This window comes from Lacerta agilis, chromosome 7 (assembly GCF_009819535.1).
Source record: "Lacerta agilis isolate rLacAgi1 chromosome 7, rLacAgi1.pri, whole genome shotgun sequence".
Lineage (NCBI taxonomy): Eukaryota > Metazoa > Chordata > Lepidosauria > Squamata > Lacertidae > Lacerta > Lacerta agilis.
In genome coordinates this window covers 21,127,248-21,153,596 of record NC_046318.1, presented here as the reverse complement: position 1 = coordinate 21,153,596, position 26,349 = coordinate 21,127,248, and the positions used below count along the sequence as shown (strand labels likewise).

Genomic DNA, 26,349 nt, shown 5'->3' with positions numbered 1-26,349 from the left:
GCCTTGCTTAGATGTGTTGCTGCAGTGTGCAGCCTTTCTCTGCAGCAGACCTGGTCCTTGTTCTTCCCCTCAATCTAAATCTCCCCTTAACATAGAATCAATACTGGTTTCTCTCATAGAAGCACAGAAAGGTTTCTTATAGGTCATTGTTCGTTCTGTCTCACTTCTGGCAGTGGCTGTTTTGGGGCTTTAGGCAGGTTCCCCCCCCCCCAGCCTTACCTGAAGATGCCGGGGAACTTTTTGCAGGAAAAGCATATACCCTGCCACTGAAATGCAACCTTCTTATAAATAAGGAGTTTTGTAAGGAAGGGAAGACTTCCTCTAGGGCAGCTGTGGGGAACCTTTGGCCCTCCAGATGTTCCTAAACTACAACTCCCATCCGCCCCAGCAAAATTCAGGGATCATTGAAGTTGTAGTTCAGCAACATATTGGGGGGGGGGGGAGGTTCCCCACATCTGTTCTATGGAATGCTAGGAATGAATTTTATTGTTCGTTTTCAAATCGCAGGGCCAAATAATAGATGATGTGGAGGTATGTAAAACAACTTGGAAGGCTGGATTTAGGAGTGGGAAAAGAAGGTGCTTAGCATGCTCATTTATGTGCAGGGGTTGGTTTGCAGCTGGGGAGCATTACATCATGTGATCCCCCTCCTCTATCTGCAGCTGGGTTGATTCAGCTGGCAACACCACATGATGGATTTGATGCACAGAGGATGTTTAAGCCAGTCTCCACATAGCAATTGTACTACATAGAAAGACCCTCAAGCAGCTTAAACATAACATGAGAAAAGCACACCTTTATCAGACCAAGGAAACATCTAGAAGTCTTCACACACCATTTCCAGCAATGACCAGCTAGATGTCTTTGGAGACCCCACAACTAGGGCATGAGGGCAACAGTCCTTTGTTGTTGTGTCTCTTCCACTGCATGACTGGTGTTCAGAGGGACTCTATCTCTGAATATTTCGCTTTTGTGGATAATGGCCATCTAACCCAAGCCTTCAGTGGATCTGTGTCATCTCCTCTTTTGACAACCAATTCCTTAATTATATGTTGAGTGGGAAAGTACCATTTTTGCCTTCCACCAAATCTACTAGCAATCATTTTCAATGGGTGATCCTGAACTCCAGTGCTGAGAGGGAGGATGCGTTCTTTCTCCCTTTCTCCTTACCAATCCCTACAATTTTATAAAGCTCTATCGTATCTCCCCTTAGTCATCTTTTTCTCCACTATGGCAGTCACATTTGCCACAAAGAAATGGGCATTACAATTTTTGCAGCAGAATCATAAAAGCATGAACAATAGAAAAACACCCTGAAGCACTTGTGTACATGTGGAGGAGAACTATGATTCAGTCTGGGTTCCTGGGTACATGCATTTCCGGAAGTGTTCCTTTCATTTGTACTTCATGTATTCACTGTAGGAAACAGTGTGGACCTCTGGCAAACACAAGAGCTTCACGAAGCATGGAAGTGCTTTGAGGCTGATGTAAAGCTTTCCATTGAATGCCTAAAGCTTAGCTCATGAGAATAATGTAATTTCACCCATGCATATGTGATTCCTGTGCCCCCACAATTCTAATTTCTCAATAAGTCTTTATAGTCTCCTGCACATCCCAGGTGGAATACAAGCCAAAGATTTCAAGCAAGTGACCCAAACTGGAACAAAATCTCCCTTCATGTTTGACATGAGTAGCCTCCAAGAACGATACCAGAAGTGTCAGCCCAACTTCTGCTTGCTTATTGATAGCACCCCGTTTTAAATACAGCAACTAGTTGAATTATAAGAGAGCAAGACGTATAGCTGTGTAAATTAGGACTGGATGACTGGCCAAGGCAGTTCTGAAATATACCAGCAGCTGAATTTTGCATCCGTGCGTAAGAACATAAAAGGCCAAAGACCCATCTAGTCCAGCATCCTGTTCTCAGTAGCCAACCAGATGTCTCTTGGGAAACCCAAAAACAAGACCTGAATACAGCAGCACTCTCCCCAATTGTGATTCCCAGCAGTTGATATTCAGATGCATGTGCTGCCCAATACTGGGAAGTTTACCAGTTCAGTGCGAATCTATCAATCGTGGATTCTAAAATAATACCACTTCCCTCTTTGATCCAAGAAACCCACAGTGGTCTTCTTGAAGTCCTCATTCACCAAACCATCCCACATGAATCCTTAGAACCCTTATTCATCCATGCTTTCCCATGCTAGTTGGAAGAGTTGCAACCTTCAAATCAGTCTGGTTCAAGCAACTTAAATCAGCCCAAACATGTCAGATACACTGAAAGGGAGAGCAAGCAAACACAAGGGATCAAATGCAACAGTTAATATAGTTTGTTGTTGCCAGAAGGGAGGGGGGACTTTTTTTTAGGCTTGTTTGCAGACATGGGAATCCCCTAGGTTGGTATGCAGCAATTTGCAAATTAGTTCAGGCAGTTTCATTTTTTTTAAATGACAAATCAGCCTTTTAAAATACTCTCATTTTGAAACTAGAAAGACTGCTAATATAAGTGGCTGCTGGAAATTCCCCTTTTTTCTGATACTCTAATTTACCGTGGTTACTTGTTGCACTGGTTTCACTACAAAAACAAATCACTTATTAACATGATCTGCTCTGGTAAAAAAAGGGGGGTGCTTCTTTCTGGTGTTTCTTTCCAACATATTGCATTTCTTTAAAACATTGTGAGCAAAGTTAAGCACTATTAAGCCCCACTGATTACAATGGAAAGTATGCCGGCCTGTGCATCAATTGGCTTTTGAAGTCAATGAAACTTAAAAGTACTTAACTTTGGCCAGATCATATCCTTGAAAAACAACAACAACAGTAATAATGCTATAATAATGAATGTGTGTTAAAGTACAAAGTACAATGTGAAACTGGGGCAGGTTTAAAATACATCATCTTAGCATATGGCGGATGTATTTATTGAATAAAAACACATCCATCTGGACGTGCCTGTTGTCAGCCAGTTGCTGCCTGCTACCACCCACTGTTTACTCAGAAACACTCGCCCTAGTTCCTGACCCAAATCGTAAATCCAGGTTAAACAGACACATCTTCTGGCTCATTCTCCTGCGAGTGTGAAAATCAGCTTGGTTTCCTAAGCACCCTTCAAACCAGACTTTGGTTTTAAATTAGCTTAAAAAACCCAAACACCTTAGCATTAAAGCAACATCTTTTTAAACATTCAAGGCAGATACATTATCTCAGTTATGCCGACAACAGTTCAGTTAAGGTGATGATAACAGTGATGATGCTGGATGATGATGATGATGATGATATAATCCTCCCCACATTGATGCAGGTTCTGAGTTTGACTGAATTTAACTTTCGGAGGTCCAGTCCGCAGTAGCTTTCCCCCCTGGTGCTGCTGCTTCTGTCTGGCAAAAGCACTTGATTCACATGATACATGCCCCAGCCTGCAGTGATGCTATCGCTTCTGCCTTTTTCTTCTGAAATTTCTCAGACTGCTGTTAAACTTGCTGCATACTTGGGCTGTTGATCTCCATGTGATCTAGTCACCTGCCAATACTGCTGTTTTCAGTGGGGGTGGGTTTGATTCTGCAGAACTGCTGTTTAGCTTCCGTGGCATAGTTATGCCAGACTATCCTATGGCAATCTATAAGGTAATACTGTGGCTTGAGCTTTTGTAGGCACCAGATTTAAAAAAAAGAAAAAGAAAAGTCTTTCCTAGAGTTATCCAGTTGTGTCTTGTGGAACCGTAATGATTCTTTGCTTCCCTCACCTTCCTATCTCTACGGAAAATGTTTCAGACATGCATGGCTTTTAATGGGCAGAAATCTTTATCCAGTCTCCCAAACCGAATCTAAATTTATTGTCCATGGATGTTGTTTTCTGTCTCTACAGGTGCTTGCAGTGCAGACAGTGATATAATCATCTTTATGAATGGTTAATTAGCTGCAAAGAATGAGTGTAATGTTTTGCATTTTGCTTCCATGATTAATGCCGAACGGAGAGGGAAAGACTTGGCAGAACAAACACATCTTTTGTTGTAAGTTGTGCAGAACAATGCTGCCAGGCAGATCATTTTTTCCCCTCCTTTTAAGGTATCCTCTGTTATTCCTTGTCTAAATTAGATTCTGAAGTGCTTCCATTATATCGCTGCCCATCTGAGTTCACAAATAGCTTTCTGTCCTTGTGAAATACGAAACACATTAGTTAATTGAATGGAATGCTTGATTGCGGACTGCAAAGAACAAACTTGGCATTATAATAAATTCGAAGCAAGCATCAGAAACTTGAGAATTGCCTTGTTGAATCAGACTAAGGTCTGTGCAGTCCCGGGATGCGTAAACTGTGGCCCTCCAAATGCTGGGCTCTTAATTCCATCAGCCCCAGGCAACGTAGCCAATAGAGAAGATGGGAATTGTAGGGACCATAGGTTTCCATTCCTGATGTATGCCAATGTTCTGTTTCCAACAGTGGCCAACTAAATGGCCTCTGTCCAGTATACCTGAAGGAGCGTCTCCACCCCCATCGTTCTGCCCAGACACTGAGGTCCAGTGCTGAGGGCCTTCTGGCGGTTCCCTCTCTGCAAGAAGCCAAGTTACAGGGAACCAGGCAGAGGGCCTTCTCGGTAGTGGCACCTGCCCTGTGGAACACCCTCCCACCAGATGTCAAAGAGAAAAACAACTACCAGACTTTTAGAAGACATCTGAAAGCAGCCCTGTTTAGGGGAGCTTTTAATGCTTAATAGATTATTGTATTTTAACATTCTGTTGGAAGCCGCCCAGAGTGGCTGGGATATAAATAAATTATTATTATTATTATTATTAGTAGTAGTAGTAGTAGTAGTACAGTAGTAATATTAAAATGCAGAATACCTCTCAAGCCTGAAGCAGATGTGATGTGGGTGGGAGATCTAGCTGCAGAATGGAACTCCCGAATCTTCTCTGTTTTCTGTATTTTATATAAACCCACACACTTTCTTGGGTTCCATGATCACTGCAGATACAATATATATTGTATACTATAGAAATCAATGCAGTGGATTAGTGCCCATTATAAATTACGCATTCACGAGAGAGAGAGAGAGAGAGAGAGAGAGAGAGAGAGAGAGAGAGAACAAGGTACTAAGGTTAAATATAGAGGAATTAGCTATGCAGACTTGAAGCACTTAGTGCGTGAAATCATCTTGATGGATGGCTCGAAATTGTAAAGTTGTGTTTGTTCATGTAGTACAGAAACCGCATCTGACACTATGTTGATACACATGCCATATATCTATTTCTTTAATTGCTGGGTTTTGAGCTATTCTTGGTTCTTTGTGTCTCGCCTTCTTTTTGATCCGATATCTAGTATTAATCATTTATTCACGGTGGTAGAAGCCAGACAAATGAGATAAATTATGCCGTGTTCTCTCGACAGGATAATTAAAGTCAACTGAAAGATCACAATGGCAGGTTTAGATAATATTATATGTATCCACCCCTGATTTGTCTCGCCAAGGACCCCATTTCACAGTATTAAGCACAGCTAGCCTTTTTTGTCCAGCTTTGTGAAGGCCTAGTAGGGGGACACATGGTCAGAAAAAAGGAAATTCATCAACGAAAAAAGAGGACATAGGTTGGCATAGCATTTAAATATGAGGAATATCCTCCATAAAATATAATTGGCCACTCTATGGCCTAGCTTAGGGCCCATCCATTAAGAGTCATGGGGTCAGCAAACTTTTTCAGCAGGGGGCCGGTCCACTGTCCCTCAGACCTTGTGGAGTGGGGGCGGACTATATTTTGGAGGGGGGGGAGAATAAATTCCTATGCCCCACAAATAACCCAGAGATGCATTTTAAATAAAAGGACACATTCTACTCATGTAAAAAACATGCTGATTCCTGGACTTTCCCGGGCCGGATTGAGAAGGCGATTGGGCTGGATCCGGCCCCCGGGCCTTAGTGTGCCTACCCATGAATTAAGACGGTCAGTGCAATCCCAACTTTTTAAGAAGCAGAGGCACTTACATTCATAGGAAGGTATTCTATCGTACAGATATACACTTTCCTCATCCAGGGATTGGAACCATGCATGCCTTAGTGCAGTTAGGTAATTTTAGACTTTTGACTTCACGGCCTTACACTCATCCTTCTCTAGATTGCAATGAGTCTCACTTCACTTACTTCGTTATGTGGTAAGCCAACTCTGCTCCATTTGGTGGCCTTCCTTCTCATTCTGCTGGGCATCAACACCAAAGTCCTGCTCTGGCAACACCTCTATATGTATGCATTGAGTAATGTAGATAGCATCTATGGATATGCTGCCTCCTTTCAATGCAATTGGTGTTAGCTTGCCTCTATCCTGGGATATTTTCTGTCCATCTCACTTGCATCTGTTTCCCCGTACTTTGGTTCTGCTTCTGCATTAATCTGCAGAGGGGGAAATATCAAAATATGTATTTATATACTATTTTAAAATGTGTTTAAGTATGTTAAACACACACACACACACATTTTGACATGTATAAACTGTTGAGAACTGCATCACAACATTCAAAGTAGTACAAAATCTGTCACCACCACCCCAATGTTCATCTTCATTATCACTTAAAATATGTATCTTTTTATCATTAAAGTACAAGGATACAGAATGGTTTAAAGTTTTTGGATTTGTGCAGCAGCACCTAGTTGAACCTTTTCCACCTCTCTCCCTTTGCACAACCGCAAGGAGAAGATCAGAAGCATCAAATTTCATTTTCAACTAATCCCAGTTTACCATTTTGTCTGAACATGGCAAACTGTGGTTAGGTTTAACTGGGGTTTACCCAAACAAGCCAGGATCAGAAACCAGGACTTGAAGTTGGCTTATTTAGATGAACTGTGGTTAAAACTAACATACAAACTGACAAACTGTAGTTAGTTGAAAATGGAAGCAAATGCTTCCAAACCCATCATTGCAGGGGGGTTGGACTAGATGACCCTTGGTGTACCTTTCAGCTCTACAGTTCTATGATTTTGTGGCTGCACCAGAGGATGAAAAGATAAGGGAAGCACCAAAACCCATGGCTTCTTTGTGTTGCACTGTACTATGGTTTTCTGTTATGTCTGAATCCAGACAGAAGCTGCTTGCAGATTTCCTCTGCTAGATTGGAGTGCTGGTGTTAAAAAAAGGCACAAAAAAGAGGAAAAGCTCAATAGATTTCATTGTATGAAAGACTAGTGAGCAAATACTGAGGAACAATCTGTATTGTTCCTGACCAACAAATGCAAATGCAGAGGCAGAGCTCAAAGCTCACTTCTGCAAATCAGTCTTCACTCCTCTTTGAGAGCATCCATCCAGCTGTCATAACCAGTGCAAGATGCAGATTAACCAATTCAAGGTGCTGATGAATGATTCAAAGTATTTTAATAACAAATTGAAACTTCTCATTTTCCATGTTTGTTGTACTCTGTCATTACAGGGTATTTATTTAGAAGATTTATATCCTGTCTTTCGATCCTCAAGGAGCGGCAGCAGTGACCACAATGTGGTCAGTATGTTGCATAGGAGCCAACTTCTAGGTTGAGGGGGCCAGGCCCCCACAAATTTGATGGGCCTTCTCAGTGTTTTTTTGTGGGGGGGGGATGCAGGGATACACATACACCTAAACATTTTGTAAATCTAAGTTTGGCCTCATTGAGGGGCAGTATTTCAATATGAGTAGGGGGGAAAGCACTGGGCATTCTCATTGAAATGGTGTGTGCGCACTGCGTCATGTGATCAATTATGCAAGGTGAGGTTTACCTGGGTCCCCACAATACAGTATTTTATTCAAGTTGGCACCCCTGGTATGTTGCCTGGCTGACAGGGCAGGATTTGCTCCACCTTTGTAGCAAACAATTTTTTACAAGTGCTGCTCCGTCCATTACTTTTGCATTTAAATTATTTAATTATTCAGCACATCTCTTGCCGTTCCTTTGCATCCACCGTGGTTCCCTTCAGTTGTTGCAAGACTATAGTTCCCACCATCCCTGACCATTAGTCATGTTGGTTGGGGCTGATGGAGCTGCAGCCTGAAGTCTAGAGGGAAGCACACTTGCTACTCCTGCACTAGACACTGAACATTCAGTTGTTAGTGATCTATCTGAAGACATCTGAAGGCAGCCCTGTTTAGGGAAGTTTTTAATGTGTGACATGTTAATGTATTTTTAATCTTTGTTGGAAGCCGCCCAGAGTGGCTGGGGAAACCCTGCCAGATGGGCGGGGTACAAATAAATTATTATTATTATTATTATTATTATTATTATTATTATTATTATTATTATTATTATTATAGAAGAGTCAAATGCTTCTCTCCCAATCACACCTTTACCTGGAGCTAGAAAATCATAATCATAACCCAGAACAGCAAAGTAGGTCAGGAAGGCTCTGTCTCTAACTATTCCTTTGGAGTTTGGTTCTGGGGAAATTGTGAAACATGACCTAGAGGCTTTCCAGAGGCACAGCAATGTTTATGATCAGTTAGAACGTACAGGCATCTGGAAGTGAATCCACGAAGAGGTGAGCTCTAATCTGTTCTGTTCCTATGCGGCAGGTGGGGAAAGACCAATTAGGGTTTCAGATTACCCTTTCCAATTAGGTTGGCACATAAGGCAAACTGCAGGTTACAAGGTTAAGCAGGTACAGAAGAGGCAATATTATGTGGCTAGGTGCTAGCTCAGACAGAGCTCCAACAAGCACTACATCCTCTGTACTTTCCTTTTGAAATTCAGCGTAGGCAATAGCTATTTGCATAGCAAGCACCTGGAATCCTGGGCAATCAGATGGGCACTCCTTCAAGTAGGCTGGCTATGCAAGGGTTTGTTCATGCCACCACTTGGAGATGAGGGTGGAGTGAGAGCCAGCTGGCTATCAGACATGCTGCCAGTCATCTTACCTGTTGGGGAAGGCTCTTCGGTGACAGGAGGTCCCTCTGGTCCCTCTCTGGGATCTGGAATTCCAGCCCGTGGGGGTCCTTCCCTAGGATCAGGAGAGAAAAAAATTGTCTTCAGCTGATGCCAGAAGTTCAACAGTGTTAATGCCAGGTAGGCCTCTTAGGGGGAAGGAATTCCACAAATGGGGCACCACCACTGAGAAGGGACTGTCTCTGATCACCTAACCTCATCTCAGATGGGAGGGTCACATGGAAGAGAGTTTCTGAAGAGGACCCCAGCGCATCTGTAGGTTGGTACAGGAGCAGGCATCCTACAGGTACCTGGGTCCTAAGCCATTATAGGGCTTTAAACAGAAACACCAGCTCATTGAACTTTGCTGGATGGTAAGCCAGTGAAGTTCTGAACTCTGGTGTGATAGGTTGCTACTGACATGGGGGCCTGCTTTATTATTCCTAGTTGGATCTGTGGATCCTTCTAACTCAGTATTGTCTCCATTGACTGGCAATGGCTCTTCAGAGTTTCATACAGGATCTTTCCCAAGCCCTACTTTGGGAAATGCCAGGCACTGAACCAGGGACCTTTTGCAAGCTAAGCACGTGCTCTATGACCCCTGAGCTATGGCCCTTTCCTTAAGGAAGCACGACAGAACAAATATTCTGGCTGCAATCTTAAATTTGCTCACTAGGGCGTAGGCCTCTTTGAATTCAGCAGGACGTGCTCCTGCTTGCTTAGGGTAAAGGTAAAGGTAAAGGGACCCCTGACCATTAGGTCCAGTTGAGGACAACTCTGGAGTTGCGCGCTCATCTCGCTTTATTGACCGAGGGAGCCAGCGTACAGCTTCTGGGTCATGTGGCCAGCATGACTAAGCCGCTTCTGGTGAACCAGAGCGATGCACAGAAATGCTGTTTACCTTCCTGCCGGAGCAGCACCTATTTATCTACTTGCACTTTGCTGGGCTTTCAAACTGCTAGGTTGGCAGGAGCAGGGACCGAGCAACGGGAGCTAACCCCGTCGCGGGGATTCGAACTGCTGACCTTCTGATCAGCAAGCCCTAGGCTCTGTGGTTTGGACCACAGCGCCAGCTGCTGAGGGTAGCACTGTCAAATGCTCGTGTTCACTTGCATGTAATTACCAGTTTTTATTCTTGTTAATTTGTTCTGTTTTCCGGCTACATTAATTAATCAGAACAAAGCCTGCCTAAAGCTTACAGGGTTGTTGGTGGGTGATTGTGCTTGGTTTTTTGTTGTTGTTGTTGTTTTAAGAAGCAAAGGCTAACAAATGTCTTTTGAAATGAAACTAAAATTACATTTGTAGGATTAAAACCTGCACACATCCAATCCAAAAAGCAAGGTGTCTGGAGGTATCGTTGTGCCTGATGCAATAGCCTGGTCATTCAGCTGTTTCACTCCAGGCTATATAATTGTCAGAACAAATTTGGGGGATGCTCATGAGCCAAGTGAGAAACTTTGCTTTTCCATGGAGGTTCTACCAGTAACTTGGCAGGGTTTGATGTTAAAAGATGAAAGATTAAAAATGCATTCCCGCCCTTAAAGCCAAAGGAGCAGCACAGGCCACAAGCTAAATAATTAAATGGTAAAGCTTCAGATGTAGATTATGCCAGTTTTTAAGGGGTGGGGAGAGTAGGAAGGATGAATATATTAATAATTAGCACTTATTTAGTTCATATGATATTTATATAGTTCTATAGAGTGTTCAAAGCACTTCACATACATTTCTCACAATCCTCAGAATGTTGTTGTTGTTGTAGGTTAGGCTGAGACGGTGATTGGCCCAAGGTTACCCAGTGAGCTTCGTGGCTAAACCCTGGTCTCCCAGGTCATTGTCCAACACCTTATATTTTACACCACACTATGAATTAGGTTGGTGCTTTTATCCCCATATTATAGAAAAGAGGTGGGGAATGCTGAGGCCAAGAGATAGTGGCTAGCAAATTCTTCATAGCTCTTAAGATGATACATTCATATTCTTGCATTGACAGGTGTTGGACTACATGATGCTTGGGGTCCCTTCCAACTCTACTATTCTATGATTTTATGAACCAGGGGTTTTCTAGGTTGCACTGTCAGCATGAACTGTAAGGCACCATGCCTAGCATATAACATACAACAACTTCAGAAAATTTGGAAATACATAATACAAAAAATACATGTCTGCCCTACAATATAGTGGTACCTTGGGTTACAGACACTTCAGGTTACAGACTCTGCTAGCCCAGAAATAGTACCTCGGGTTAAGAACTTTCCTTCAGGATGAGAACAGAAATCGTGCGGCTGCAGGAGGCCCCATTAGCTAAAGTGGTACCTCAGGTTAAGAACAGTTTCAGGTTAAGAACGGACCTCCAGAATGAATTAAGTTCTTAACCCGAGGTACCACTGTATATCTTTCCAACCAACCAACTGTCTTGGTGTTTCAGTTAGCAGAGGACAGGCTATTACAGAAGAAATGAATATATCAGTGACAAACCTTCAAGAGTGGGTAGTTGTAGAGCTCCTAAAGTGATCTCTGGAATGGTCTTGGCTTTCATCATTGCAGAGTCAGGTGGTACATTTCCAAGGCAGAGATACAAGTTTTATGGTTCAACTTCCATAGGCAACAACAGAGGAGAAGCAGGATATTCTGGACCAGAGTCTCAAAGCTAGTTGTGGGTTGGCCTATTGCTCAAGAGTGTTTGGGTGGGTTGAAGTTGTCTCTTTCACAAGGCAACTCACATCAGAGTACAAGAGGAGAAAACACTTCACTGGAGCGGCGCAGAGAACCAAGAGGCAGAGAATGCAAGACGGGAGTTTCATGCTGCTCAGCTAATAATTCATTCCTGCTCAGACTGTTTCTGTTCCACCCTGTCCATACTGTATTGTTAGTGCTGGCTCAGAGTCCAATTTCAGCAATTTCCGATGAGGAACCAAAAAAGAGCCGCTGATTTCTTTTTCATAGATTTTGTATTCCTTCTCTTTTTGTTTTAATCAAACCTTATTCTGTGTCTGCAGATCATGAACCATTCATTTGTTCAGTAGGGATGGCACTTATACTTTAATTATGTGTGCCCAGTTGTTGAAATGAGCAGAATCCGGAGCTTGTCTGCCAGGTGTACCTGGGAATACAGCCCCATCAGCTTGTTCAGGTGTTTCACGTGCCACAGCTAACAAAATTTTGAAAATACATTGTAGGACAGTTGTGTCTTAATTGCAATAGCCTTACAAAATGAAAAGCCCGAAAGCTTTAATATTGCAGATGTGAGATGTAATAAATAGAAAGCTGGAAAGATGCATAAATAGAAGCACCTTCTGTTTTAAGTAGAATATTCCAAAAATTATTTGCATGGGCACACCACTAGTCCCCATGAAGGTGGCTTGCAAAGGTTTTATTTTCTTCTCTGCAGTTGAAGCCATTGGCTTGATAAATACTGTACTGGATATAGTTAATGAATATTTTTCCTTTTCTGTAGAAACAGCCTACTGGTGGCAACATCAAATCCAAACTGCCTTTGGGGCAATTGACATTATGGATGCTTTCAGTCCCTAATTTTCAAATTGCTTTGTAAATTAAATCGTTTTATGATTGTTTAAAAGTACTAGGCACTGACACTAGGAGTATATATATTCTGTGTTTGGTCAACAGAATGCAGGAAAGGTTCTCACAATTCGCCTGCATTTCCTCATCTGGAAAAGAAGAAACCAAACGAACACTCCAGCATTGATTTGGAACTTATCTTTAGTGGTGCAGCCTTAGTCCTCTCTCTCTCTCTCTCTCTCTCTCTCTCTCTCTCTCTCTCTGTGTGTGTGTGTGTGTATTATGGTAGTTGTTGCAGTTGACTCATGCAACAACGCAAATAAACTTTCACAGTTTTGAGGGCATTATGCTATCCTGAGCCAACACTGGGATATCTCAGGGTAGCAAAATGTTGTTCCTGTGTGGTGTCAGAAGAGAAGTATTTAAAGGGTTCCCAGAATCAATTGTGTTTGAAAAACTCCATGAGACATTACTTTTTCTCCAATACTTTTCCATTGGCTGGGGCACAAAATCCTCTCAATGGTAAACATCAATAGATTTATTGGGTATGTAATATGTCCTGGCCTCTTTTTTGCTTTCTGAAAGAAAACTTTGTGTGGGGTACTTTAATCTGCTTCCCTGGATTAGGTTATTGGTTGTTTTCTTTTGTCCCGCCCCCCTTTTTTAACCCCAATACTTTACATTACCCCAATGGCAAAAGGCAATACATCTTTTAGGATGTTTTACATCCTGGGCTCTTTTTTGCTTCCAGAAAGAAAACTTAAAATGGTAAGTGGTTTAAATTTGATGGCCTTGTGTTACTACTGTGCAGGTGACAAAATGTCCTGGAAGGACTATGCTGTGGGTCTTTTCCTGTGTAAGTTCTGCGACGAAATGTGCGCCTGGGGTAAAACTTTGCCCCAGGGTTAATGCTGATTTCACCAAAGCGAATTTTCATCCTCGGACAACCATGATTAACTGCTGATTTTGTAACACCACTGGCAGCTGCTACACCGGTGTCAAGATGCATAGCCTAATTTCTCGAGTTGGCTTGTCGAAGAATGGAGACAAAAAGAAAAAAGCAACTCCCACAGGAGCTGTCTTTTGCGTTATTGCAAAACAGTGTGTAAGTGAATTAAGTCGGAGACGCCAAGACTAATTGCTCTAACGTTTCCCAGGCGGGCCTAAGCTTAGCAAGCCCCAGAATGGAGCGGGTGTTCCCAGACTGCCATATAAATAGCCCCACCTCTTAATCAAGGGAAAGTATTTCAGTCCCTGCAGACGTTCCCTGCCAGTCTCGCAACCCCAGAGCCTTCCAGCATTGCTCCCAAGGAACAAGGGCAGCAGGAGTTCTCTCTTGTCATGCGACCAGAGGCTTCAAATGTTTCCCAATCTATGACTTAAGCTTCCACCACACTGGTAATTTCTGAGAGCTCCCAGGCAACATGGAGTTAGTGGGGCAAAACATTGAAATAACATCAGTGTAGCTCTGCTATGACACTCCTGTTAATCTCTGAATGCAGGCAAGGAGGTAGAAGCTGAAAGATGGTGCAAGCTCGTGGCTGAGGTCACATTTCAAGTGGAGCTGGCCTGCCTCACAAGGCCCAGAGTAAGGCTAGAACCCACGACTCTTGGTTCGTAATGCAGTTGCGCTAGAAGGAAAGACATGAAACATGGAGACCCAGCTATGCATGTTGACTCTCTCTCTCTCTCTCTCTCTCTCTCTCTCTCTCTCTGTGTGTGTGTGTGTGTGTGATGTATAAAATGATGCAAATGTTCTCAGCTCCTTTTTTCTAACAATGTAGAATTTGCCAAAAGGTACTTGAATATGGCAGTGCTCTGCCAAAAAGCTATCTCCTTGCAGCAGTGCTCCAGATGTGTCAGCCCACTTGGATGCAGGGTGCTGACCAGCACCTGCTGCCAGCGAGATGCTGTAAGCCGCAAGTGACAATGAAGTTTCAGCTGTTTAAAATGTACTGTGTGGGGTAGGGTTAGAAGGATCTGTCAATTTCAGCCTTCTCAGGTTCTCATTTCCCTAATCTTAAATTCAGTTCTGCACATTTCTGCAGCAATTTGTGATTTTTTTTTAAAAAAAAAATATCTCATGAAATTTATTCAGTGTTTTAGTGCAATATTATTATTAGCATGCCACCTTTTATCTGTAGATCTCAGAGCAGTTTATCCTAATAAACACATTTTGTATGCACTTTTGAGTATTGTCCACATTTTCTGCAAGCAATTTCTCCTGATCAAATGCATTTTGCTGTGCTAATTTTCACTAATAGATGCATTTTCTGTGGTTGGCAATTTCCTCCTAACATAAGCATTTTTGTAAACCTTGTTTGGTTGGACTGCATCACAACATTTGGATAAGTGCAAAATTCAAAGGATGGATTTCACTCTCTCACCTCTGTCATAGAACACAGAATTGTAGAGTTGGAAGGATTCCATGAGGATTCATCTAGTCCAAACTCCTGCAATGGAGGAATCTTTTGCCCAACGTGGGGCTTGAACCCACGACCCTGAGATAAACAGTCTCATGTTTTACCAACTGAACTATCCCTCAGGTGTGTTTCAGTTTGTTGTTTTGGAAAGTGCAAATCTGATAGATTCAGCTGAACTGAATGTAATTTCTTCCCTATCCCTAGTGTGGAATAACAAAGCATGAAAGCATTTGTTGGTTGCCACCATATGAAGCCTGTAAGGTTTTAATTTAGCCCAGAGGAGACCGAGACAGACACTTGCTCAACACTGGAACGACTTGTCTTTGGAGGAGAGGTGTATCCTCCTTTATCGGAAGTATTTAAGCCAGAGATAGAATCTATCAAGGAATCTATACTTGGATTTCTTTGCAAGTCCTGATTTGAGCAGAGGGTTGTGTTAGATGACTTCTGAGATCCCTTCCATTTGTAGAATCCCATGATTCTATGGAAGTTTTGCTTTGCGTCAACCAGATACAGTAGTTGAAAATTGCCAATTGGAGATCCCAACCATAAGGAACTTTGCCTGTCTCCTCTTGATATTAATATTCTGGTTTTATGCCAAGGGGTACAATCTCAGGAGGCCTAAACCACCTTCTTCTTCTTCTTCCGAATGCATTGATCAGCCACATCAACAATATTCTAAATATCTGGACCAATATTTAATTAAAAAGATGGATTGCGTCAAAATGCAGTTGTAAACAGAAACTGCTTTGTCGCTTTGACATTTTGGCAGCATCCAACAGAACAACAACAAAGGCCTGTTCACTGAATTCCATTGCCCCAATATATGTGAATTGCAAAGCTGCCAGTTCAAAATCTGAGCTATAAAGCAGGCACTGATACTAAGTAGAGCTACTTACCGTGTTCAATGGAGCCACAACATTTTGGAAAAAAAGGACTTTCAAAAATCCTTTAAAGACAAGGAACATGTGTGCATATATACTTGGTGCATATACTGTGTATGTGGGCTTGTGTGCGTGCACGCACACACACATGCCTCACTTACTTTCAAAGTGGACGATGCCCAAAACACCCCCTGCAGACACATGCCAATGAGTAATTGAGGTGTTGGCATCCAGAGTAAATGAGGTGTGACTCAAATCAGTTCCCTATGAATATCGGAATTATGAGACACCAGAGCAAGCACAACACAATGTCAGGCAGTCGGATCCTAATTGACACAAAATCTGAGGCTAATATTTGCCTTAAAAATGCACACATGCACCATGTAGGCTTTAAAAAATATATATATTTAAAGCAACACTTGGCTCCCAGTATAAGTGTGTTGTTTTCAGGGTGTCACGTAACAAAGGTTTCGGCCCATAAAGGCAGCAGCTTACTAAGCCAGCTTTCCTGCCTTGCAAAAGCATTTCTGAACTCAGTTACTATTTGAGGGGAGATCACGTGGGCACACTGCTTGTATTGTTTATTTTTTGCTTCTAAAATGGCGTAACTGCAGCTCAGTGATAGGGACCACACTTGGCAGAAGGTGTCCTGCTCAGTTTTCTAGGTCTCCATTTTAAAGCATCTCTAGTAGCAAAAGTTTCTGCAGGGCCTTGGAGAGCAGCTGCCAGTCAGGATAGGTGGGGGAAGTGGGCTAGATGTAATAATAATAATAATAATAATAATAATAATAATAATAATAATAATAATAATAATATGCTGCTCATCAGACTGGGTTGCCCCAGCCACTCTGGGCAACTCCCAACAAAAAAATAGTAAAAACATAATACATTACACACAGAAAACTTCCCGGCCCAGAGGGTTCTAACAGTAGCTTTCAAAGAATTCAAAAATACAGCTCTGTAGAACAAAACAAAAACGGAACAAGACCATGCAGCATCTCGAATGCAGTTACGCACAATCAGAGATTATTATTTTTTATAATTAGGCTTCTCTTTCATGAAATTATGGAGGAAGAGGGTGGAAAGAGGAAGGAGACATAAGCTGTTATTCTGTCACTCACAACTAGTTCTGCCTTATTATGAAGCGAGCTAGAGCCACGTCATGTGAGTTTCCTCAAAAGCTGGCATTAGCATTATTTACTTTGGTGACTTGACTCATACAGAGGGCAGCATAAAAGAGCAGCAAGGTGAGTAGCTGCTCTCTGCCAAGCCTTGGGAAGACTTGCCAGCTTTTCATTCAGCACAGTGTGGCTGAAGAGGATATCCTGTTGGACCAGTGATAACAAGGGAAATAAAATCACTTCCTCACCAGCTGTTTGATTCAGGTAGAGAGAGAAAGAGAAAAAAGGAAGTTGACTTCCTCTGGGTGTGCACTCTGCCCACCACCCCCTCACTCATTAATGCAAAGTGCAGCACCAAAGAAACCACTCACTCCCCTATTTTATATGCAGCACAGATCATTAACAGAGCACTGAACTAGAGCAAATAGGAAGTTCTGGGTCTTTGCTGCATAGTAGCTGCATTTTAGTCCATGGTAGCCAGTGGTAGCTGCCACTGATATATTGTAGTGCTGCCTGTCAGTGGCGTAGTGTGGGTTGCCAATGCCCATCACAAGGAAAATACTGTACTTACCTACTTGAATGTAACTCGCACCTCAGTTTGCAAAACCTTGAAACCAAAAGAGTATTTGCTGGCGGATGTAAATGTGTCGTCAAATCTAATGGGCACCCTAATTTCCGTTACGTAATTTGGCCAAAGAGAGGTGCGCAATGCGCATTACATTCGAGTGAATACGGTATTGCACCCCCTAAGGCAAGTATTGTGCCCCCTAAAGGGTGCCTCCATTCGGCACTGCTGCTGTTGCCAGATGTAGCAGTGGCAGGACATGCATGCATGCCTCCTTGGGCTGGGGCACCACCATGAGTCCCACTGTCTGCCCACCTTACCTGCTAGTGGAGGGCACTGTGCAGCCGATGGGTGGGCAGGGTGGGGAGAGTGCCTCCAGTTGGGGTGGCAGCTGCAGAGGTGTGCCCCTAACCAATTTTCTTTTGCACCCGAGGCAATTGCCCCAGTAGCCCTCCTTACGCTATGCCTCTGCTGTCTGTTCCAATCGGCATAGGTCTTCCAAGCTTATTGCCTATTTTCAAACAGAGATGCCAGGGTTTGAACTGCATACAGAGAACATGCGCTTCTCCCTTTTTTTGACACCTCATTTAAGTGAAACAAAATCGCGTGGAAATAATTGAGGATAGGGACTAACTTTAGATGTGACACCTGCCATGTAAAACATCCCTTCCCCAAATCCCCAAACCTGTACAGATGTAGCCCCTTCACCCTTTAAATGTGATGCTTAGCATAAGAGGGCTTCAACAGAAAACAGGTTTTTTTATGGTGGTGATGCATGAGGAAGGCACCACATCAAATTGTGCCTGTGCTTCCGAGTGAATATATTTAAGAACAGGGATGCAAATCCATACATCAGTAAAATACAGTCTGAATAGCTACCATCCAAAAACCAACAGCAGCTTACAAAAAGCAGCTTCTCAAATAATTAAAGCTGTGGGTTTGAATACGCCTTCCATTTGGCTTGGATTTCTCCTGTCAGGCTTAACCAAGGCTTCAAACCAAGATTTGAAGCCAGGATTTGAGGCTCCTTCCATAGTTAAGAATGGAACCTCATTAATTGACCTTAACCTTAATGCCAATGTAAAACTAAGCTAGAGGCTGGTGGCGTGGGGGGGCTCCTGGGAGACAGAGGAGAGGGCTGGGTATCTCAGAACCATGACTCAGATCTGCATTGGTTGCATACCTTGTCCTTTTTACTACATTCCATTTGTTGAACATATGAATTAGGTGGCCAGAGGCAATGCCGTTTCGTAACCTTTTCTCCTGGCTTTCCCAGAGCCATCGTTCAGCTGTTCCGTAACCCTTCCCTTGCAAAGCCCCCGCTGGCTTGCCAAGCCAAACTTAGGAAACAAATATGCCGTTAGCTGTTGGAGAGCTACAACTCTGTTACATCTGAAGCTTCTCCGTCAAACTCAGTGGGGCTTACTTTTGAGTAGGCAGCGTAGGACCGTACTGCACATCTCTCTCATGGGCCTTTAGGCTTTGTGCTTGCACTCAAGCCAAAACATTTGTGCCAGATATTCTTCAGCTCCAGCAGCATAAATAGTTGTGGTGGACCACAGCTCAAGGGATGAGGGAGAAATTAGACTCAGTTTGCATTTAAAGGCAAACTTACCCATTCACACTTTTCAAAGCAGTGTGCAAACCGTTGCACAGCCACCCTTCAAAATTCACACTTCTTTAAATCTTGGAATGCAGTTCTCCAGCCAATAATTCTGCATGCAAAAGAAAAGGCATATACAGGGATAAAGTGTGCATAAAAATACACATATTAGTGAAAATAACATAAAAGTATGTTATTACTTGGAGTCATTCCAGTCTGGCTTCAGGTCTGACTATGGAATTGGAACTGCCCTGGTTGATGACATTTTATGACCTGCCTTATTTTTGCTACTGCAAATCATAAATGAATGGTTTTTATCGTTGTGTTTTAACTATTGTAACTCTCCCTAAGACCTTAGGCTGAAGGGTGGGTTATTTTTTATTATTAATTCTATCCTATCATATCCTTATATTATATTATGTTTGGAGAAATTGCTTTGCAAAAATGTGTATGTATATTGGGCAAAAAATGCATACAAAAATTAGGAGAAATCTGCTGATGAATTTTCGTGAGTTTGGTTTTTTAATTGCAAACTGATGTGGAAAGGTGGAGAAGTGAATCTGAGACTGGAAATAATGAGAAACAGAAACAGACAGGTTTGTCAATTTCTACAATGCTGAAAGCTTTGTATGTAGAAAACCCAAGGTTAGGCCCATGGTATCTCCCATTAAAGGATCTCAAGTCAACTAAACAAAATAATAATAATAATAATAATAATAATAATAATAATAATAATAATATTTATATCCTACCCTCCCTGGCCAAAGTTGGGCTCAGGGTGGCTAACATCAACCTTCTCTCTGCCTAAGGCATTGGAGAACCAATTCCAATCAGAAAAGAGCAGTACCAGGTTAGATGGACCTATGACCTCACTTGGTATAAACTTTAAAACATCTTCATATGTTCTGATGGGATCAGTCTAGGAAGTCAGCAGTGGTTCTTGTCTGCTCATTTCCTTGCCTTCCATGGGACAGAAGAGGGAGACACCAAGTGTGTAGCTGGTTGATCAGTTCCCCCAAACATGTCCCTCCTCAACCCTGCCCTCCCAAAGACTCTGCTTGCAACACATCACCTATGCAAATCAGTGGGTCTTTTTCAGCTGCCCACCTTCCACTTCCCTGTTGGTTTAGTGCATAAAATGGGTCCGGGTGTTTGTTTAAATCAGGTTTTCAGACTTAAACAAATAGTGACAGGCTGTTCAAACAAGCTTCGGAAATAAGTCTAATCAGGATGTTTGAGAAAGCACCAAAGAGGAAAGGAAAGGACCCATAAAACAGTTACTTAGAATATATGGCGCAGTCGCCATAAGGTAGACGTTGATGTTATTGTTGTCATAGTCTCAATAAGTACAGGGATTTCCCGCTGTGCATTTTCTGCTGATGTTTCTTTACCCGTCACCATAACTCAGAGCTTTAACATTGTCTCAATGTCACTGCAGCCCACCCTTGCTCGGTGTGGCCTTTTTCATGCTTAGCAAAGACAACCCACTACCTATGAGATTTTAAAAGGGGGGGGGGGAGGCGAAACTGACAAATCGGAAAACAAGTCAATCTAATTTTGCAATGACTTCATCTTCTTGTTGACTTCCGTAGCTTTAGAAATGTACATGAGCACCAATACTTGCATTTCCTCTGTCTTTATTTTTTTTAAAGTAACCTTATTGGAATTGCATCTCAGTTGTCATTTGGCTGTCGCTTTTTAATCCAACTTGTCTACTCCGTTCCCAAAGCAAAGAATTGGCTAAAAAGATCAAGAGGAAAACTCTGCAGCAATGACACCAGAGTTCTGCAAGGTTTGCTTGCAGTCCACATTATAGCGCTGATATATAGTATTCAGAAGCGTTGGGGTTTTTGGGGTGTGTGTGTGTGACTCAATTAGTTAAACAGTGCAGGAAAGTACATGACTTACAGTCCAGAATTAGTGCAGCCAAATATTAAGGCTATCATTACAAAATAAATAAATAAATTTGTGGTGGTTTCTTTAGTTGAGTCATCCTGAAAAGGACTTTCTTTGGGGCAGTTTTACCCATGCCCTGTTTGTCACTAGATTGCTCAACACTTCACTGATTATGTATTTATTTCCCGGACTTGAATAGGGCTTTTCACAAAACAGCTCCAACGCAGTTAAAAATCATAGAACAATTTAATTGGTGTAAAAAAATAATAATCTTAAACGCAAATCAATAAACTGAAAGAATGAACAGGCAACCAAAGGCATGTTGGACTAGGAGCCCTTCACCCTGCTTGTTGAGAGGAAGGTCCATAAAAGTCTGTGGAAGAAATGGTCCATAGCTGTGTTCCTTGTAGAGGCCAGGCTCACCTCTAAAAAGTAGGAACATAGGTCTCTTTGAATTGGAAATAACTCAGGACTCAAGGCGTTTAGGGTTTTGTGGGTCAAAGGCAACATCTTGACTTGAACCAGGAAGCCTCCCAGTAACCGGTGATGACTTGCTCATCAATACGAGGAAAGATTCCATTGGACAGCCATTGTCTGAGGTGATGTGGAAACCTGATCATATGCAGGTCACCTCAACACCATAGCTGTTAAGTACTAAACACACATGTGTGAATGGGCTCCATATCTCCAATAACAGCTAGGGTATATGAGGTGAAGTCCTTACACAACTTTATGAGGAGATGCGAAGAACCTGCGCACATCTAACCAAGCAAGTCCCTTCATGGCCCAGACTTCAGCCATCTTGTAGCCATTGCTCATCAACACTGTAGATGGTTCTCCCATGCCCAATTGTCCCTCATCTCCCCTCCTGCCCAACATTTCAGGAGAAAGCTAGGGACCAGTGGGGTATACAAGGCCCTGTACGTTTAAAAGGCTATTTCCTTGTAACTCTAAAAGCACATGTTAAACCATTTCCCCCCTAACATCAGGTGAGGAGACCAAGGAGATGATAAGAATCTGGTTGTTGGCTTTTGAACCATGACCTGTGCACTGCTTTGTTGATACTGTCTGTACATGTGCAGGCAAAGACAGGTCAGCAACTCGCTGGGTTGCAACCTGACAGCAGATAAAATGAAGGGCTATTTTAGAAATGTGTTGTTTGCTCTTCCCTCTATTTTAGACATTTTCTTCTTTTGATTGTTTTACTAATGATACATCTTAACTAACTGGAACATAATGTAACTTAACTAATTCCAAATACAAAAGATTAACCTTTTATGCCAGTTCATTTTCCTTTGTAATCCAAAACAACAAACAAACCTTAAATTATTGCGCTTAAGTTTGCAGATGTTCGATCTGTTGGAATCACAGCTGAGAAACGGCACTTTAAAAAGCCGCAATCCAGCAAAAATAAATAAATGCAGCTTTGAAACAGTTTATTTCTGTGAGGATATCTAACCCTGACTTCTGCAGACTCACGTGTAGGACTGTCGCCAATAACTTTTTTATTTTGTATTAAAGGCAGTTCGTGCTTGCTTCTGCTAAAACGATAGTAATAGAAAAACAGGATATAAGCCAGTCTGTTTTTGTTTGTTTGTTTTTTTGTTTGTCTGTCTGTCTTTTTGTAGAAAATAAATTGTGGAAGTTAACACTATTTCCCTGTTTGTCTCATTAAAAGTTTAGCTGAACAGGATTTGAGTTGCATAATGCGCCATCTTGTGTCAGATGTTAGATGTGTCAATAAGAATAATTGCTGTATCCAGAATCAGACGTCTGGCTTCAACCATTGTTTATAACAGGCATAGGCAAACTCGGCCCTCCAGATGTATTGAGACTACAATTCCCACCATCCCTGACTACTGGTCCTGTTAGCTAGGGATGATGGGAGTTATAGTCCCAAAACATCTGGAGGGCCGAGTTTGCCTATGCCTGGGTCATAACTTTGTACCTGTGACACCACCAAGCTCTGCACCTCCTAATCCTTAACCTGTTGGGTTCTGCTGGTGGGAGTAGCTTGGCAGGGTAAGCTGAATTTGTAGCACCCATCATTTTTGGGAGGCACTGTAGCGATAGACCCCTGTGCGTGTGCAGAAGTCCAGCATGCCCAGAGTTCTAGATTGGGAAAAGGGAAATAGTTCTACCAAAATGCTTCATTTGCAACTTATGCTATTTATTTATTTATTTGTTGAATCTGTATACAGGCCAATTCACAACAACAACAAATACAAAACGAAATCACAAAGTATAAAACGAAACATCCCTCCCACAAACACATTTAATGGCTTAATCAGCCCAAGTCCTGGATCTAGAGAAACGTTTTCACCTGGTACCTAAAGATAAGTAATGAAGGTGCCAGGCGAGCCTCCCTGGGAAAAGCATTCCACGAGCGGGTGGGGAGCCACCGCAGAAAAGGCCTGTTTTCGTGTTGTCGCCCTCCAGACATCTTGTAGAGGAGGCAAACGAAGAAGGGCTTCAGAGGATGATTGGAGGGTCAGGTCAGTTCATATGGGGAGAAAATGTCCTTGAGGTATTGCGGTCCTGAGCCATCTAAGGCTTTATAGATCAATACCAGCACTTTGTGTTGGACCCAGAAACTAATTGGCAGCCAGTGGAGTCAGGCCAGGATCAGTGTAATACATTGCAGTAATGTAACCTTGAGGTTACCAGACCATGGACAACAGAAGTCAGGATATCCCTGTCCAGGTAGGGGAATGTCTGGGCTGAAGGTACCCTGCATCACCGAGGCCTCCTGAGCCTCAAGGCCTACCGACTCCTTCAGAGGAAGTGTAACCCTGTCAAGAGCAGGCAACATCCCAGCCATCTGGTCTAAGGAACAACTCACTAAAAGTACCTCAGTCTTACCTGGATTGAACTTTAGTTTGTTGGTTCACATCCAGTCCAATCCCGAGGCAAGGCAACGGTCCACCTCATGACAGGTTTGGTTTTTATAGTTCAGCTGATGTCAAAGAATCCCTTGGTTTGTTGTGAATCCTTGCACCATTTTCTGTTCTAGAATTCTGGCCTTCTGATCTTTGGACCAGGTTGGGTTGGAGAATGGAGTTCAACAGAATGCTTCTCCTTCTGTAGAGCTGATGTTATTTCCAATTGCTTTTTAAGTTATTGCTTAATTGAAGTTTCATGCAGTACCATATATACTTGAGTATAAGCCTAGTTTTTCAGCACATTTTTTGTGCTGAAAAAGCTGCCCTCGGCTTATACTCGAGTGAGGCGTGGCGTGGTGGGGGTGGCGAGAAAGAAGCCCTTTCTCTCCACTCGTGCCGCCACCCGCTCTCCCCAGTCAACCATTCCTTAAGAAGTGTACAAGAACGGCGGTTCTTTACTATCCCCAGGCAGCTTGTTCCATTCCTGAACTGCTCGCATAAATGCAAACTTGGCAAAGGAGGAAGAGGAAGAAGCAGCCCAAAGGGTTGCTTTCGGGCTGCTCGTTCCTCCTCCTCCTCCACAGCAGCAAAGGTGAACCGGCTTATACTCGAGTCAATAAGCTTTCCCAGGTTTTTGTAGGAAAATTAGGTGCCTCGGTTTATATTCGGGTCGGCTTATACTCGGGTATATACGGTATGTTGTTTTAATTTGAGAGAGAGAGAGAGAGAGAGAGAGAGAGAGAGAGAGAGAGAAGCTTCAGATCAAATAATCACACATCTTTGTTTCATATATTGACTAACCACCCAAACTCCAAAGCATTTTTATTCTAACCTTTTACTACTGCATTGTATCTCAAGCTCTTATTTATTACTAAAAATCCCTCTAATGCAATCATTTTGTTCATCTTGCTTCCGCTGCTCATACCCTGAATCCTGCCCACGATTTAACTTTTCCAAATAGTCCACAGAAGGTGTCCAACTCTTCTCTTAAAAAGTTCATCATTTTGGTCTCTTGATTTTGCTGTCAGGTTTGCCATTTCTGCATAGCCCATTACTTAATTTGCTCTGTTGTGCCTGCTGGTACCACACTCTGGGATTACAGGGTGAAAAGGCATGTTATGACTATTAATAATAAATAAATAAATAAATAAATAACCCTGCCCTCTCTCTCTTTTACTTTAGGATGCTTTTGTTGAGCTCTACAGCAACAACATGAGGCCTTTGTTCGATTTCTCATGGCTGCCTGTGAAGACAATCCTGAGTCTGGCCGTTGTGGGTGCCTGCATCACCCTTGGAGCTTATCTGGGGCATAAGTGACTTCAACCAACTTGTGGCGAACTGATGAAAAAGTCTCTTTTTTATTTTAATTGAAAAGAGAGGATCAGAAAGCACGAGAGCTTTTTTGTTTTTGTTTTTCCTGTAGCGTAATGCTATTATTTTATGAGCCAAGTATCTTTCTGTCTAAATATTAAATCAGCTATTACTGCCAAAGGGAATATTCATTTATTTTTTACAGTGCAGGAGAAGAGTTATTTATTGAAGATATTTTACATTTAACCCGCTATTTTCCTGAAATTCTGCAAGTTATACCCACGTGCATCTTTATAATGGAAGTTTAAGGACACTCCAAAGATCTTCAGCTTTCTTGCAAAATGCCGCTCGACAAGACTATTTTTATCACATTGGACTACAGGGCACAAGAGACTGAGGTGTTTTATCTGCAGGAAAGACAGTAAATGGGCTACTTGCAGAGGTGTAAATTTGCAGTTTTTCACTCTGCCTACTGAAGGAGGAAGCTAAATCACAGCATGGATGAGATAGGAGCAATTTCAAGCCAGTAACGCCTTTGGGATATAGCAATTTGACATGGTACCTATTCAGAGTGAGAAACGACTCGAGGTTCAGGCCAGTAATATACCCCATGTAGCTTGTCAGCTCAGGCCCAAAGCTGACGTCTGGGAATACGATTTCATCCCAACTTGTGAAGCATCTTGATATGTACTGTTTTGTGCCACTCGACACCACCGTAGGTCATCGTTGGGAGGATACCATTTGTGCCTCCTCAAAGCAACGATTTGAAAAGAAATAACTTCATAACTGCAGAACAAATATTCTGTTTATAGAGTGTATACTTCAATCCTCACTTTACTACACGGCCATCAGGAAACCGTAAGTGCCTGCACCTGCCTTGCAGGACCTGGAGCCTGGATGTTCTGGCTCGCATCCCCACTGGAGTGAGAGTTTACCCACAGCTGACCCTGCTTTTACTCTCTGATTTCTTCTTTGCTGGGTGGGGTGGTGGTCTTAAAAGCAATTCACGTTGGTTGCTGAATAATACATCTCAAAGCCAAGAGAGGCCCAAAAATGGAAATCAGGTGACAGAGATTAGTTCAGGTCCGCCATTTTTATCAAAACGGACCACCCCATAAAAGATTAAGTTCTTTCCATTTTATTTTTCTCTTAAGTGGAGCTTTATTCCCCTCAATAGTATTGCATCCTGGTTATTTCTTTAAGACCGTCTTCAAAAGGATCAAGAATGCATCCATTGCCTCCATCTGCAGAGGCTCACAGACATCATCCAGTT

At 42.5% G+C, this 26,349-nt stretch overlaps 1 protein-coding gene across 1 annotated transcript in view; it reads left to right on the top strand.

The window, feature by feature from the left end:
* The window catches only part of BCL2 (BCL2 apoptosis regulator), a 122,525-nt gene extending 96,460 nt beyond the window's left edge, over positions 1-26,065 (top strand). The window contains exon 3 of the mRNA XM_033154442.1: positions 24,948-26,065. Within this exon, the coding sequence (XP_033010333.1) occupies positions 24,948-25,082 (135 nt within the window). The 3' untranslated portion in view covers positions 25,083-26,065. The remainder of the gene's footprint in view (positions 1-24,947) is intronic.
* Positions 26,066-26,349: the final 284 nt, after the last annotated feature.